The sequence below is a fragment of the Carcharodon carcharias genome, chromosome 17 (genome assembly GCF_017639515.1).
Source record: "Carcharodon carcharias isolate sCarCar2 chromosome 17, sCarCar2.pri, whole genome shotgun sequence".
Taxonomy (NCBI): domain Eukaryota; kingdom Metazoa; phylum Chordata; class Chondrichthyes; order Lamniformes; family Lamnidae; genus Carcharodon; species Carcharodon carcharias.
In genome coordinates this window covers 29,475,012-29,492,215 of record NC_054483.1, presented here as the reverse complement: position 1 = coordinate 29,492,215, position 17,204 = coordinate 29,475,012, and the positions used below count along the sequence as shown (strand labels likewise).

At 47.5% G+C, this 17,204-nt stretch overlaps 1 protein-coding gene across 1 annotated transcript in view; it reads left to right on the top strand.

Annotated features, from left to right (window-relative positions):
- Positions 1 to 17,204, top strand: part of LOC121290171 (adhesion G protein-coupled receptor A2-like) — a 241,134-nt gene that overhangs the window by 121,009 nt on the left and 102,921 nt on the right. The window contains exon 2 of the mRNA XM_041210423.1: positions 16,955 to 17,026. Coding sequence (XP_041066357.1) covers positions 16,955 to 17,026 — 72 coding nt within the window. The remainder of the gene's footprint in view (positions 1 to 16,954; positions 17,027 to 17,204) is intronic.

Here is a 17,204-nt window from a genome sequence, read left to right as displayed (position 1 = left end):
TTATGCTTCAGTTGTACTGGGCACTAGTGAGTCCACATTTGCAGTACTGTGTGTAGTATTGGTCATCTTATTTAAGGAAGGATTTAAATGTGTTGGAAGCAGTTCAGAGAAGGTATACGAGACTAATACCTGGAACGGGTGGGTTGTCTTATGAGGAAAGGTTGGACAGACTAGGCTTGTATCCACTGGAGTTTAGAAAAATAAGAGGTGACTTGATTAAAACGTAGAAGATCCCGAGGGGTTTTGACAGGGTGGATGTGGAGAGGATGTTTTCTCTTGCGGAAGAATTTAGAACTAAGGGTCACTGTTTAAAACAATAAGGGGTCGCCTGTTTAAAGATAAGGGTCTGCCCATTTAAAACAGAGATGAGGCAAAATTTTTTCCCTCAGAGGGTCGTGAGTCTTGGGAACTCTCTTCCTGAAAAGGCAGTAGAAGCAAAGTCTTTGAATATTTTTAAGGCAGAGGTGGACAGATTCTTGGGAAGCAAGTGGATGAGAGGTTATTGGCAGAAGATGGGATGCAGATTTCAGGTTACTATCAGATCAGCCATGATCTTATTAAATGACGGAGCAGGCTTGAGGGGCTGAATGACCCACTCCTGCTCCTTGTTTGTAATTTTGTATGTCACATATTGTCTTGTACCCTTGCAAACATTCACTATTATAGAAAGAGACATGCCTGGTTAATCAAGGGGAGAGGGGAAATGTCTTCATAGAATCACACAGTCCATTCAGCGCATTATTACCCCTTCATTCCTGCTCTTTCCCAGTGACCCTGTCATTTTTCTCTTCCTCTCCTTGAAAAAGTTATCATCAGAAACCAGGTTGCTTGTTTATAGAGAGAGTTTTAGCAGGATCTGTTGGCAGTTGCTTACACAAAGACCTAAAAGCTTACTGTTCGTGATATTAGTGTGCAAAAGGATTTAACATCTTAGTCCGAAATTTCTCTCTCCACAATTTCAAATAAACAGTACTAAAACAGCAACCAATAGCAGGAATGTCATACAAGCGTGCTGGAGCTCAGTCCACAAGCAGCACTACTTGTAACTGCTTGGCTGCAGTGTCATCTGATTGAGACATGACTCTGTGGGTATCACTGTGACCTCCAAGTCAGAAGGTTCAGGGTTCAAACATGTGGGGTTTGAGATCAAACTCCAGGATGTCATTTTCTGTGCGCTACTGATGGAGTGCTGCATTGTCAGAGATCGGAACCACAGAATTGCTACAATGCAGAAGGAGGCCATACAGCCCATCATGTCTGTGTGGGCTCTCTGAATGATCAGCTCACCTCGTGCCATTCCCAGTCTTCTCCCCGTAACCTGCACATTCTTCCTTTTCAGATAACTGTCTAATTCCCTTTTGAATGCTTCAATTGAACTTGCCTCCACCACACTCTCAGCCTTTGCTTCTTTTACCAATTGCTTTAAATCTGTGCCCTCTCGTTCTCGATCCTTTTATGGGTGGGAACAATTTCTTCCTTTCTAATCTGTGCAGACCCCTCATGATTTTGAATACCTCCATCAAATCAGATGCTGTCTTTTGGATGAGACTGAGGCTATGTCTGCCTCTGAATCCACGACACACTGAAGGAGGGTTGCACTGTCTCTCAATACGTTTCCCTTAGTCAACAGCACTGCAAGATAAGTCATCCATCTCGTTTGGACCTTGCTGTGTATGAATGTCTCTGTGCTACAGCAGTTACTGTACGTGAAAAGTAATTCATTTACTGTGATTCGTTTTGAAACCTCCTGGGGCCGTGAAAGGTCGTTTAGAAATAGGAGAATTACACAGCATTTGACCCATCATGCCTGTACTGGCTCTTTGAAAGTGCCCCCTGCTGATCCTCTTTCACAGCATTGCAAAGTTTTTATTTTTTATATCTATCCAATTCTGTTTTAAAAGTTAATGCCAGCTCTTAAGACTCTTAAAAAGTTGAAATGTGTTGTTCTATTCTATGACAATAAACAGTGACATTGGAAGGAAGAATCCTGGTCTCTTCCGTACCCAAAAGAGAAAATGTTTGGCAAGCTAAATTGTCCTGGCTGAGTGCAGTTTAGTAGAGAACCTTGACACCATCCAGGCCAAAGCAGCCCTGCTTGACTGGCACCCCATCCACCACCTTAAACATTCACTCCCTCCACCATCAACGCACAGTAGCAGCAGTGTGTGCCATCTACAAGATGCACTACAGGAATTATCAAGACTGCTTCAACAGCACCTTCCAAACCCACGACCACTACCACCTAAAAGGACAAGGGCAGCAGATAGATGGGAACATCGCCACCTGGAAGTTCTCCTCCAATCCACTCACCATCCTGACTTGTAAATATATCGCCATTCCTTCGCTGGGTCAAAATCCTGGAACTCCCTCCCTAACAGCACTGTGAGTGTACCTACACCACATGGACTGCAGCGGTTCAAGAAGGCAGCTCACCCCCACCTTCTCAAGGGAAAACTGGGGACTGGCAATAAATGTTGGCCATACTCGCGATGCCTATATCCCAAGAATCAATTTAAAAATACTTCAGTAAATGTTATTCTGATATTGTGGGATGATAGGTGGGGAAAGTGACAAAGGAGATTCTTAGCTTAAAATGATCACTGTTGGAGTGAGGAGAGAGTTGAAGAGAATCTCTTGATACACTGGGTGTTTGAGAAACAAATGCAGTTCATGTCCCAGCCTGTAACTCACTCCTGGGTATCCATTAATCTATGAACAAAGAACCAGAACCCTTTTGCTTAGCTTTCAGCCTGCTGTGTAAAATCTTGATGGGAGAGGCAGAAGGAGCAGTATTGTGGTACACAGACTGCGGGAGTGTGCTGAATGTAGTTCAGAGCACCTAGCCATGTGAATGTCGTGTGGTTCAGCAGCCTGTGACTTTCCATCGTTTTCCTACACTGCATATACCTGGGTGTGTGTCTCAAAGGCAGGCTATGCAAACTACACTGCAGTGAAAATAATTGACTTGGCAAAGCTACCGTTTCCTGTTTACACTAATTGAACAGCCTAAGTCTACAGAAAGATGTCACGCAGCTTGTTCTACTGTTGGATGGCAGGCAGACCGCTAACAGATTGAGATACTGAGACCTGGACTGCCCTGGGGGCCCCCTTTTTGAACAGAGTTTGGGTTCAGGACAGCTGCTTTGGAAGAAGTGGTTGCATTGTTGACGGCCTGACGGAAAGCTGCTGCTTGGGCACACAGCCACATGTCCTCCGGGCAAGCAGGGCAGCCATCACTGCGCACAGAAAGATCCCAGAGACTGCAACAAAAAAAAATTAATCCTGGTATGTATCAAGTACGTTGTGTTGCTCTGTCAACTTGTTCTGCACCAAGACCCAAGTCCACACTTGGAACAGAAGCTGCCTCTGGAAACTTGCTGCACTGTATTTACTCAGCACTACCAGCAGAGGCGCTGCAGACAGGAGGCCACAATTACAATGCTCACTACTTCAACAACTACATTTGCAGCACCTATAGCATCAGAAAATGTCCCAGAACACTTCACGGGACCTTTATCAGAAGCAATGTGACACCAAACTACATAAGGAGACATTAGGATCAATGAGGTAGGTTTAAGAAGCACTTTAAAAAACATAAGCTGAGGGCCCAGGCAGCTGAAGGCACTGCTGCCAATGGCAAAATAATGGAAATTGAGTTTGACAAGAGGTCAGAATTGGAGGGTGGCCCAGCTATCTTGAGAGTAGCAGGGCTTGAGGAGATTACAGAGAGACGAAGGGGCAAGGCCATGGATGGCTTTGAAGACAGGGATGAGAGAATTAAAATTGAGGTCAAAATACTGGCTTAAGTTAGAATAAAAATCAGGACCCAATGTACACTTTGAAATGTGGTCTGTTTCAGAAATTCTCCACGATGAGGGACCAGCTGAGATACCATCTTCATCCAGATTAGGGATCCGGCAAGTAAGAGGTCTTCATCCAGATTAGGGATCTGGCAAGTAAGAGATCTTCATCCAGGTTAGGGATCTGGCAAGTAAGAGATCTTCATCCAGGTTAGGGATCTGGCAAGTAAGAGATCTTCATCCAGGTTAGGGATCCCTCATGTGAGAGATCTTCATCCAGGTTAGGGATCCCTCATGTGAGATATCTTCATCCAGGTTAGGGATCCCTCATGTGAGAGATCTTCATCCAGATTAGGAACCCCTCATGTAAGAGATCTTCATCCAGGTTAGGGATCTGGCAAGTAAGAGATCTTCATCCAGGTTAGGGAACCCTCGCATGAGAGATCTTCATCCAGATTAGGGATCCCTCATGTGAGAGATCTTCATCCAGGTTAGGGATCCCTCATGTGAGAGACCTTCATCTAGGTTAGGGAAGCCTTGTGTGAGAGATCTTCATCCAGATTAGGGATCCCTCGCGTGAGAGATCTTCATCCAGGTTAGGGATCCCTCGCGTAAGAGATCTTCATCCAGGTTAGGGATCCCTCGGGTGAGAGATCTTCATCCAGGTTAGGGATCCCTCACTTGAGAGATCTTCATCTAGGTTAGGGATCCCTCGCGTGAGAGATTTTCATCCAGGTTAGGGATCCCTCGCGTGAGAGATCTTCATCCAGGTTAGGGATCCCTCACTTGAGAGATCTTCATTCAGGTTAGGGATCCCTCGCGTGAGAGATCTTCATCCAGGTTAGGGAACCCTCGTGTGAGAGATCTTCATCCAGATTAGGGATCCCTCGCGTGAGAGATCTTCATCCAGTTTAGGGATCCCTCACATGAGAGATCTTCATCCAGGTTAGGGATCCCTCAGATGAGAGATCTTCATCCAGGTTCTGATTGTTGGACATATCCTTGGAGGTTTGATGACACGATCTCTATCATAGTCTTGCCTGAACCCTCCCACTGTTGGCCCCCTGAAAGGTCCATCATCATGGCGCCTCTGTTCCCATAGCGACTCAAAATCACGAACACTTTTGTTCCCGATTGGATGATTTTTCATCATCAGCTAAAGAGCCGCTTTTATTCTCCCACCTCCAGTACTTCTAAATCTGATTTTAGATGAAAAATGTTTCAGCTTAAAGGCTTTTTAAAAGGTGCAGTAAGCTTGTTCCTGCGTTTTTGCTCACAGCAGCGTCCTGGATATTAATCCTCAATTCATTGGCAGCTCCAGGACAGCTCTGGCCCAATTCGGGCTAATTTTCACGTGCTTCTGGACTGGGCTGCCAGGGCTTGAAAGTTATACGAACACACGTAAGAACATACGAGCATATGAATTAGGAGCAGGAGTTGGCCACTCAGCTCCTTGGTTCTGCTCCACCATTCAATAAGATCATGGCTGATCTGACTCTGGCCTCAACTTCGCTTTTCACCTATCCCCAATAACCTTTGACTCCCTTGTTAGTCGAGAATCATTCATTGACCCTGCCTCCACCGCTGTCTGGGAAGAGTTGCCACGATCCTCAGAAAGAGAATGTCTTCTCATCTCCATCTTAAGTGGGAGACTCCTTTTTAAACTGTGTCCCCTAGTTTCTCTTCTCTCCCACAAGGGGGAAACATCCTTTCAGCATCCACCCTGTCAAGTCTCCTCAGGACCTTATAGATTTCAATACGGCCACCTCTCATTCTTCTAAACCGCCAGTGAATACAGGCCTAGCCTGTCCAACCTGCCCTCGTAAGATCACCTCCTCCAACCCCCAACCTCTTATCTCTGCAGGGGTCAGTGTAGCTCACCGGGTAGCACTTCTGGGAGGGAGTTGGGTTCCAGACCCACTGCAGAGATAAATTGATTGCCTAAATTGTTTCCTCTCTTTCAGCAGTGAACACACTTCATTGACTGTAATGTGCTTTAGAATGTCCTTTAGATGTGATAGGCGCTACTGAAATGCAAGTCTTTCCTTCGGGTCGTAGACTTTGGATTACCCTGACCAAGGCAGTGATACCTTGCTGAAAGACACAGAAAGAAAACACACTGTTCACTTTCACTAAAAAGGTTTCTTTCACAACATTTTTTTTGGGAAGAGATGATTTTGATCCTCCCCCACCTCAGACAGCAAGACAAATTTCCGGCCGCCTTGATTTGACTTTGTGCCTGTAACCAAAACATCATGGCGTTTAACTTGTGGAACAATTATCTAGGAGCTGACTGAAATAACACTTTGACATGGGAGTGTAGTTCCAACGTCCTTGGGAACACTTTAGAGAGAGAGCTGAGAAACAGAAACAAAACAAGCAGGTCACAGGGTCAGCAGGAAGAGTCCATTTTCTGTGGTCCGGTTGATCGCATGACTTCCAGCTCCCACCAACAGGGCCCATTAGCTTTTCCCTCATCCCGTGTTTTCTCTATAAACGTTTCACAACTCTCAACACAGACTCATTATTTAATAAGAAGCATAATAAACGGTTAGGGAATAATAGAGCAGAAATTGGCTCGAATTGAAGTGCTGAATTAACTTCATAGCTTCAATTATCTTTTTGGAACTTTTTTTTTTGCCTTGTCCATTTCTTTCAACAGTAACATTAACGTTGCCTCAAGAGTCCAGTGGGTGTATGCACCTCCGAGTACCAACCACAGACTAGGAAAGTCCCGGGTACAATTCTGGAGGCAAAGCAAGGGATTTATTGTCATCTGGATTGAAGAGGGACAAATTCAGCCAGGGTTCCTACCTCCAGTGACCATCTTGTGGCATGCCCAAATTTGAGAATTGTGCTTGGTTTTTGGTGCCTCATTGTAGAAGGAGCATTACTGCCATAAAGCAACCTGGGTGATGCCAGGGCTGGAGGCTATTGATATGGAGGGACACTTGGAGAATCAGCCACTGTTTTAATGATGGAAGGTTTTGATAAAGTGAATAGGCCAAGATCATTCTTCTATTTGCGAGAGTTTGTGATGAAGGTTCCTCAATTTGAAGATGATCTTTGATTGAGAGGTGAAGGGAATTTCTAGGAGATGGAACCTGTAGCCACAGGGAGTTTGCATCAATAAGGGGAAAATTGTTTAAATATTTGAAAAGATAAAGTACCATTCTAGAGGGAGAGAGTGGGGCAGTGGGATTAATCTGGGATTGATACAGGGCTATGGGGAGAGAGTGGGGCAGTGGCATTAGTTTGGGGACTGATACAGGGCAATGGGGAGAGAGTGGGGCAGTGGGATTAGATTGGGGATTGATACAGGGCTATGAGGAGAGAGTGGGGCTTTGGGTTTAGTTTGAAATTGATACAGGGCTATGGGGAGAGTGGAGCAGTGGGATTAATCTGGGATTGATACAGGGCTATGGGGAGGGTGTGGTGCAGTGGGATTAGTTTGGAATTGATACAGGGCTATGGGGAGAGAGCGGGGCAGTGAGATTAGTTTGGGATTGATCCAGGGCTATGGGGAGAGAACGGCGCTGTGGGATTAGTTTGGAATTGATGTTGTAAAATGCTGGCACTGAAACAATGGGCTAAATGGCCTCTTCCTATGCCACAAACATCTCTGACTCTTCGGATTGTGCCAGATGAAAGGTTAAGCAGTTGGCCAACACTGGTTGGTTGGTTTTGGCTGCCATGTTGGATGCCATTGTGAGGCCAGTAAATGTGGTAATCTTTCACATCCCACAATATTTCCTGTTGGAATGTTGCTGTATCCAGTTGACGGGGAATGAAAGCTAAACTCTCCCAGTGACCATGTGTAACACGTGGAACCTGTGTGATGGGCTGCAGATGCTGTGTATGGCACTCGCACAACACCATATGTGAGTGCAACTCGATTCCTGCCAACTGGTTAATCTAAAATATCCCCTGGAACCAGTTCTTAGCAAGAACGTTTTGACATCCTTACTGTAACTGTCTCATGTCTCTTTATGTTTGGTATGTCTGCACAGAGGTAACACGTCTACAGATGGAGAGAGCTCCTCCTGCCCATCATTCCATCCCTGTGTAACTCGATTCATTGATACGGCTGTGGTCTGCATTTACCTCTGGTGTTCTTGTCTTGCACAGTCTTTTGTCACTGCTCTAACTGGATCTTCTAAACTCATCTCCTTCCTGCTCCAATCTGCATGCTTTTAAAGCTCAAGCATTGTGTCAATGATCTCCTGATTTAAGCGCTCCGTTTTATATTAGTGCTATCCTGTGCTGTGGGCCTTGCTTAGATTTTGTGCTCCTGTGTCTGGAGTGGGACTTGAACCCATGACATTCTGACTCAGAGATGGGAGTGTGTTACTAACTGAACCATAGCTGACATCCATGCCAATCGATAGAATAACAGGCATCTACCAGACTGCCAGTGCAATAATGTTTCACATAAGCACCATTAATCTATAAAACAGGACAATCAGACAATAATTCCTAGTCACATGAGATATTGGTTTAGGTGATAGAAAACTTGGTAAAGAGCTCGGTTTTAAGCAGCTTCTTCAAGGAGGAGAGGAAGGCTGAGGAAACTCCAGAGCTTTCAGTCCAGGAAGCTGAAGGAATGGTCACTGATGGTGTAACGATGGAAATCAGGAATGTTCAAGAGGCTGGAATTGGAGAAGCACCAAGATTTCCCAGGCTTGTAGGGCTGGAGGAGATTTCGGAGATAGGAAGACAGTGAGACCATGGAGGAATTTGAAAATAAGGATTTTCAAATCAAGGCATTGCCAAACTAGGAACCAGTGTAGGTCAGCGAGCACAAAGGTGATGGGGGAGAAGGTGGAGGCAAAGGCAAGTCTCCCTTTGAGGAAGTGTCCTCCTGAGCATTGAACAGGCCCGAGCGCCAAATGGAAGCTTACTGACTTTCCCAACAGCCCTTCAAGGCCAGTCTGGAGACGATCAATGTGTATGTGTCAAATTTCACTTCCAGGCCACCCACCCCACAGAAAACCTCACATCGTTGATAAGGAACCATCACACTGGGCTTGCCTGCTTCGGGACAGGGCAGAGGGCGGTGAGGTGAGGAAGCAGGTGCTGTCCTTTAAAAGCATGGTTCAAACAAATTGACGAGATTGCTGTTCGTTTGGAGTTCTGCAATGCTGTCATGTGTCAGGACAGACTTGGAGTTGCGATGGGTGTGACCATGCAACCTCCTGCACTTGTACTCAGTCCTGTACCTTGGACAGAATCATTGCTTCATTTTGTCCTGTAACATGTGGCGGAGGGCTAGGCGTTGGGCATCAGGCAACATTGGAGTGAGTGATGCAGGGAATGATTCAGCGTCAGGGGTGATACTTCTGATTCTCCTTGTGAACGCCACCACTAGCATCTGGAGGAAGGATGGAGTGCAGGCAGTCGTCTGCCTCTACTCTTTTCTGGAATAACATTGACTCTTCTTTGTCTCTCTATATGACAGTGCAGCACTCCCTCAGTCCTGACCTGCTGATAGTGCAGCATTCCCTCAGTACTGACCCTTGACAATGTAGCATTCCCTCGGTACTGACCCCCGACAATGCAGCATTCCCTCAGTACTGACCCCCGACAATGCAGAACTCCCTCAGTACTGATCCTCCGACAGTGCGGCACTCTCTCAGTACTGACCCTCTGACAGTGCAGCACTCCCGCGGTATTGACCCTTTCACAGTGCTCTACACCCTCAGTACAGACCCTCTGAAAGTGCTCACTTCCTCAGTCCTGAACCGCTGACAGTGCAGCGCCTGCTCAGTACTGACCCTCAGACAGTGCAGCGCTCCCTCAGTACTGACCCTCTCACAGTGCAGTACTCTCTCAGCACTGATCCTTCGACATTGTAGCACCCCCTCAGCACTGACCCTCTGACAGTGCAGCACTCCCTCAGCACTGACCCTCTGACAGTACAGCACTCCCTCAGCACTGACCCTTTGATAGTACACTGCTCCCTCAGCACTGACCTTCTGACGGTGCTGCGCTCCCTCAGCACTGACCCTCTGACAGTGCAGCACTCCCTCAGCACTGACCCTCTGACAATGCAGCACTCCCTCAGTACTGACCCTCTGACAATGCAGCACTCCCTCAGTAGTGAATGTCTGACAGTGCAGCGCTCCCTCAGTATTGACTCTCTGACAGTGCAGCACTCCCTCAGCACTGACCCTCTGACAGTACAGCACTCCCTCAGCACTGACCCTTTGATAGTACAGCGCTCCCTCAGTACTGATCCTATGACAGTACAGCACTCCCTCAGTACTGACCCTCTGACAGTGCAGCACTCCCTCAGTACTGACCCTCCAACAATGCGGCACTCACCCAGTACTGACCCTCCGACAGTGCAGCACTCCCCCAGTACTGACATCCGAAAGTGCAGCACTCCCTCAGTCCTGACCGTCTGACAGTGCAGCACTCCCTCAGTACTGACCCTCCAACAGTGCAGCACTCCCTCAGTACTGACCCTCCAACAATGCAGCGCTCCCTCAGTACTGACCCTCTGACAGTGCAGCACTCCCTCAGCACTGACCCTCCAACAGTGCGGTACTCCCCCAGTACTGACCCTCCGACAGTGCAGCACTCCCCCAGTACTGACATCCGACAGTGCAGCACTCCCTCAGTCCTGACTGTCTGACAGTGCAGCACTCCCTCAGTATTGACCCTCTGACAATGCAGCACTCCCTCAGTACTGACCCTCTGACAGTGCAGCACTCCCTCAGCACTGACCCTCTGACAGTACAGCACTCCCTCAGCACTGACCCTTTGATAGTACAGCGCTCCCTCAGCACTGACCCTCTGACGGTGCAGCGCTCCCTCAGCACTGACCCTGACGGTGCAGCACTCCCTCAGCACTGAACCTCTGGCAGCACAACGCTTCCTCAGTACTGACCTCTGACAGTGCAGCACTCCCTCAGTATTGACCCTCTGACAATGCAGCACTCCCTCAGTACTGACCCTCTGATAGTGCAGTGCTCCCTCACTACTGACCTCTGACAGTGCAGCGCTCCCTCAGTACTGACCCTCTGACAGTGCAGCACTCCCTCAGTACTGACCTTCCAACAGTGCGGTACTCCCTCAGTACTGACCCTCCGACAGTGCAGCACTCCCCCAGTACTGACATCCGGCAGTGCAGCACTCCCTCAGTCCTGACTGTCTGACAGTGCAGCACCCCCTCAGTATTGACCCTCTGACAATGCAGCACTCCCTCAGTACTGACCCTCTGACAGTGCAGCACTCCCTCAGCACTGACCCTCTGACAGTACAGCATTCCCTCAGCACTGTACCTTTGATAGTACAGCGCTCCCTTAGCACTGACCCTCTGACGGTGCAGCGCTCCCTCAGCACTGACCCTGACGGTGCAGCACTCCCTCAGCACTGAACCTCTGACAGCACAACGCTTCCTCAGTACTGACCTCTAACAGTGCAGCACTCCCTCAGTATTGACCCTCTGACAGTGCAGCGCTCCCTCAGTACTGACCCTCTGACAGTGCAGCATTCCCTCAGTACTGACCCTCTGACAATGCAGCACTCCCCCAGTACTGACCCTCCGACAGTGCAGCACTCCCCCAGTACTGACATCCGACAATGCAGCACTCTCTCAGTCCTGACCATCTGACAGTGCAGTACTCCCTCAGTATTGACCCTTTGATAATGCATCACTCCCTCTGTACTGACCCTCTGACAGTGCAGCACTCCCTCAGTACTGACCCCCTATCAGTCTGCTCCCTTGGGACTCTATGTGGAATATCCGTCTGGATCGCGTGCCCTAGTCTCAGCAGTTGGAATTAACCCATCACCTCCTGAGTGAGAAGCGAGTGCGCTACTCACTGAGGCACTGCAGGCACTTTTTAAGTTTCTTGGTTGGGGCTTTGAGGGGCCAAATGGCCTCATCCTGTTCCAAATGTTCTTGAAATATCCTTGCCTGACCGAGATGCGATAACATCCTCTAGCTTGCTGGAGGAGCACTGTGCTTTCTGAAAACTCCAGTTGTTTGGTGAGGAATGTGATCATTTGGCCATGAACGAATCTGATCTTGGTCAATCACAAGGATGATTAAATACTGACACCTTTGCTGCTTCTCAATCCTTGACGTTGAGGCAGCCACTTGCAACGCTGAAAGGGGAGGGGAGAAGCGAGCAGGCGGACAATTAGTTGTTTACCCAAGCCTTTAGTGCAGGCAGCTGCTGAGGGTCAGAGCTGCACGCTTGGGGTCAGGCAGCTGGAGATGGTTAATGAGGCATTTCGCCTGACCCGGAAGCTCTTTGGCAAATAAATTCCATTCAACATTGATTGCTTCCCAAGGTCGCTGTTCAGATGGTGGGAGGACAGCCAGGAGGGCTGGTAGGGGAACTTTCCCAATGTTGATCCTGTGTTGATGGCAGGAGAGAGAATCATGGAATCGTACAGTGCTGAAGGAGGCCATTCGGCCCATCGTGCCTATGCTAGCTCTGTAGGCCAGGTAGAACTGTCCAATTCATCCCACTCCCCCTCCTCTTTCCCCATTGATTTTTTTCCCCCCCAAGTATTTATCCAGCTCTTTTTCTTAAAGTTACTATTGAACCTGTTGCCCCGGTGCCTTTTTCGATGACACATTCCAGACCCCAACCACTTGCTGTGTAACAAAATTTTTCCTCCCTGTCACCTCTGGTTCTTTTCCCAATTAGGTTCAACTTGTGCCCTCAGGTTAACACCCACCCCCTCTGGCACTGGCAACAGTTTCTCCTTGCTTATTACATCGACATTTTGTACACCTCAGTCAAACCCGCCACTAACTTTGTGTGATTTGAGGAGAACAATCCGAGTCTCTCCACATAGAAAAGACAGACAGATTGGAGAAGTGAGCAGACACATGGCAAATGTATCTTCGTGCAGTCTAATGCGAAATGAGTGATTTTGGCCGGAGGAATAAGGAGCGGCAATGTGAAACGTGAATGGTGCAATTTTCGAGGACTTTAGAGAGGGTGCAGAGCAGATTTACTGGAATGGTAGCAGGGATGAGGGGGTATAATGCAGAGATTCCTGCAACACTTCAGAAGCTGTGAAAAAAAGAATTCTAGAGGAAATGTGGACACATTTTGTCACACGGAAGGGTTGCTATGATACAGAATGCCCTGGCTCTAAGAATGTTGGAATGAGATTCCATTGGAACTGTCAAAAGGCAGAGGGTTCCCTGGGGTGGAGGGCCTCATTGGACATCTTTCTCAAAGAGCTGGCACAGGTACACTGGGCCGAATGGTCTCCTTCTGTGCCATAGGTTTGTGTAGAGGGGCCCACTAGTGAGTTTGACAGGTTGGCTGAGAATGAGGATGGCGATGGGGGAGGCAGAATCTCAGTCTAGGCCACCTCATTTGTCCTGCATGCCCCTTGGGGGAAGTAAATGATTTCATTGAAAGAAGGAGGATTTGAATCCCAAGTTGCCATTGCCTCAAGGCCCATTTGCAACAGGAGGTGTTGATAAGTAGAATGGTAAATCCTGCCCTTGACTAATGATGTCTTTCACACAGCAGGTCTTTATGGCCAATTAGACGCTGACTTTTATTCAGTGGCAGTGCTAATCCGAACCTATTACTGGGTTGAAATGTGGGCGCAATATATACAGGAAACCTTAAGGAATGAGAGCCACATACGTGCTGCCCAGGAATGGTGCTTCTTCTTCTGAGCTCTTCACAAAGAGCTCAGAGATGTGGAATAACTTGCTGGCAGTGTGGGGCTGTCAGTCCTGGTCAGATGTACTCCTAGACATTTTGTCTGCCCTCTCACCTCCAACTGTCTCACCTGGTTAAACAACATTCTCTCTTTCCTCACTCCCCTTGCCTATCTCCATTATTTTCATCACCTATAAACAAAATCGATCCATCTTTCATTCCCCCGATTGAACAATCCGTTTTTGCTGTTAACAAACGTGAAATTCCGTGTGTTCAAAAGGATCCCTCTGTGCCATTTCAATTCAGTGGTGTGTCAGAGACAAAACGCTTCCTTTGGCTGCTTTTCGATTCCCCCTGCGACCCATTTTTCTCCCGAGTTTTGTCCGTAACCTTGTCGAGGAGATCAGTCTTTCATTCCCATAGACTCCAGGACAATCGTGCAGAGTTGGCAACTCTTGAAGCAGTGGACAGGTAGCTTGATTCTGACCTTCCTTGCAGGGTTCAAGGACAGTCAAGTTCAGGAATCCTGTCTGGTCGTGGAACAATGGAACAGAGGTGCACCAGTCTTGGAGTCCACGATTCCTCAGCCCTCGCGCTCACAAAGGACTTTTTACCCTTCCCTTCCTCCCCTCCCAGCCAATTCTAAAAACAAACAGCCGGTCACCCACTGCCTGTGAAAATTTGCAACAACAGACCAATGCACAAAGAAGGAACATTAAGCTACATCACACCTTATCAGGTCTTGCAACATGTCTGAAAGCACATTAATAGTCAGCAGTTTGAATGTAGTCGCTGTTATAATGTCAGAAAGGTGACAGCAAACACTCAGAAACATCAGTGAGTTAAAATGACCAGTTATTCTGTTATTTGACTGTATTAGTTATGGGAGAGTGATATTGTTCTGAGGAGAAACCCCCTGCTCTCAGCTTGAAAAGACAGGCCCTTGGTTTAAAACGTCTCAGCCTCCGACAGTGCAGCACTCCCTCAGTAAGACACTAAAAGTGTCAGCTTCAAATATGTACCCACCTACATCAAAGCCCTCGGTTAGAATCACACAATTATTATGGTGGAGAAGGAGGCCATTCGGTCCATCGTGTCTGAGAATTTTAACTTAGTGCCAATCTCCTGTTTTCCCTGTAGCTCTGCACATTGTTTCTATTTAAATAATCATCCAATGCCCTCTTGAATGCTTCAATTGAACCTGTAACCACCACACTTCCAGGCAGTGCATTCCAAACCCTAACTACTCGCTGTGTGATAAAGCTTTTCCTCACCTCACATTTGTATTCGTCCTTTTGTGATCATTAAATTCAGTGCCGCTGTGCAAGAAGGGAGAGAATATATAACAAGACTTTGCATTTATATAGTGCTTTTCATCTAGTGATATGTCCCAAAAGGCTTTTCAGAAATATTTGCAAATAAAATATGACACTGAAGAATAATAGTGTGTTAGAACCAGTGACCAAAAGCTTGGTCAGAGTTAGGTTTTAGGGAGGTGGAGAGGTTTAGGGAAGGAATTCTAGAGTTTAGGGCCTTAGGAGCTGAAAGCATAGCCACCAATTGTGGAGCGATGAATATCGGGGATGCACAGGAGGCCAGAATTGGCGGAACTCTGAGCCCTTGGAGGGGTGTAGGGCTGGAGGAGATTACTGAGAATGATGGGGAGCTGATGAGCCGTGGAGGAATTTGAACAAAATGATTGTAATTAAATGGTGCACTTAACATTGCATCTGCTCAGGAGATGGATCTGATTTACTTTGAGTACCAGAGGCAGAGGGTAGATCACAGCAAATGGAGCCCAGGAGGCCACTTGTTACCCTGGTAACAGGAACACTTTTTAAAAATGAATCAGCCTTTGCTTAACTGTACTTTCAGGTTGAAGGGATTACACAGTGTTAGCAGTGTGCCAGTAGAGCTTTATACTGGAGCATAGCCCTGCTTTTTCATTGCCCTTCCACTTGAATGATGCCAGGCTTTTAATCAATTATTTTAAAAAAACAGAAGGTATCGAAAGAGCAAATATTCCAACAGCGGATTTTTTAAAATATAAAATCTCATGGATTTCAAATGGAATGTAGATATTCGACTACAATAACCTTCATTTATATAGTGCCTTTGGGAATGGCAGAGTTTCCAGCTCTAATTTCAACATTGCTTTCACAATTCCCTGCTGCACCAGGATGAAAAGGAAAGTGGGGTTGAAGTTTAGATTAGCCAAAACATAGGAACAAACTGAAGGGGCTGAATGGCCTCCTCCTGTTCCTGTGTGTTATTAACCTGCACTTCCTCCCTCCACCAGCTTAGAGATGAATCTCCTTCTCTTGCTCCTTCTCTAGCCTTTGCTGAATGGATGTGTGTTTACTGATGAGAGTTTGTTTGCATAGGCAGGATGTTTGGATTGTTAATTTTACCAGTTTATGGGCTACTGCATATGAGCACAAGGATGACCGAATTAGAAGCGAGAGGAGGCCATTTGGCCCCTTGAGCCTCCTTCACCAGTCAATAAGATCATGAGTGACCTGATTGAAACCTAGAATGAACACAATGAGGGAAGGCTGACTGTTCAGAGTCCAGCCTGTATTATCTATGCTCCCCTGAGATGGTTCACTCTTGGCACACATTGAGCTGGTGTTGAGAGGTTGGTTGACCTCAACTTCAAGGGTAGAATGATTAGCAGCAGGCACGTATTCCCAGGAGAGACTTTAACCCTGCACTGGGCAGAGTGCTGGATGTGTGATATATCCAGGGGCACTGGAGGGTGTGTGGTATACCAGGGGGGCACTGGAGGGAATGTGTGACGTACCGGGGGGCACTGCAGGGAATGTGTGATATACTGGGTGGGGGCACTGCAGGGAGTGTGTAATATACTGGGTGGGGGCACTGGAGTGAGTGTGTGATATACCCGGAGACACTGGAGTGAGTGTGTGATATACTGGGTGGGGGCACTGCAGGGAGTGTGTGATATACCCGGAGACACTGGAGTGAGCGTGTGATGTACCAGTGGGGTACTGTAGGTGCAATATGCTGGAGTCAGATGAACAGAAGATGGAAGCCCTGCACAGGAGAGTGTGCAGGAAGTGAAACCTCAGCTTTGAATGCAGCACGTGTGAAGGATGTTTGATGATCTGCCTGGATAATTGAGAGCCCTTGCTGGGGTATTTGGGATGTTGCAGGTCCCCCACCATCCATCCTCTCTCTCTCACTCTCTCTCTCTCTCGCTCTTGCCCTCTTGCTCTCGCTCCCTCCCTCGCTCTCTCTTCCCCCCTCCCCCACCCCTGGACAGTCCTTTCCTCCTCTCTGATGAGTAGAAATGTTTACACAGGAATGAATAGTGACAAGTTTGCCTGCTGCTATTGGCAGTGACTGGCACTGGGGGAATGAATCTCTGCTGTTTGGATCCTCTCTGCCCAGCCTCATCCCAGTTTGTCCAGCATCTCTGATTTGGGCAGAGGATGATCCCACATAATTTGTCTCACCACAAGTGTTTTTTCCTTTGTCGTTCCACAGAATACTGAGCAATAACAAGATCATAAAGCTGAAGACTGGTGCATTCGCTGGATTTCAGGCACTTGAAAAACTGTGAGTGCTTCTTTTCACTTTCTGTGTGTGTGTGTGTGTGTGTGTGTGTGTGTGTGTGTGTGTGTGTGTGTGTGTGTGTGTGTGTGTGTGTGTGTGTGTGTGTGTGTGTGTGTTCCTGCAGCTGCATTATGCAGAACCAGGCAGTGTCTGCTTGTTCATAATGGAATTCCTTCAGCAT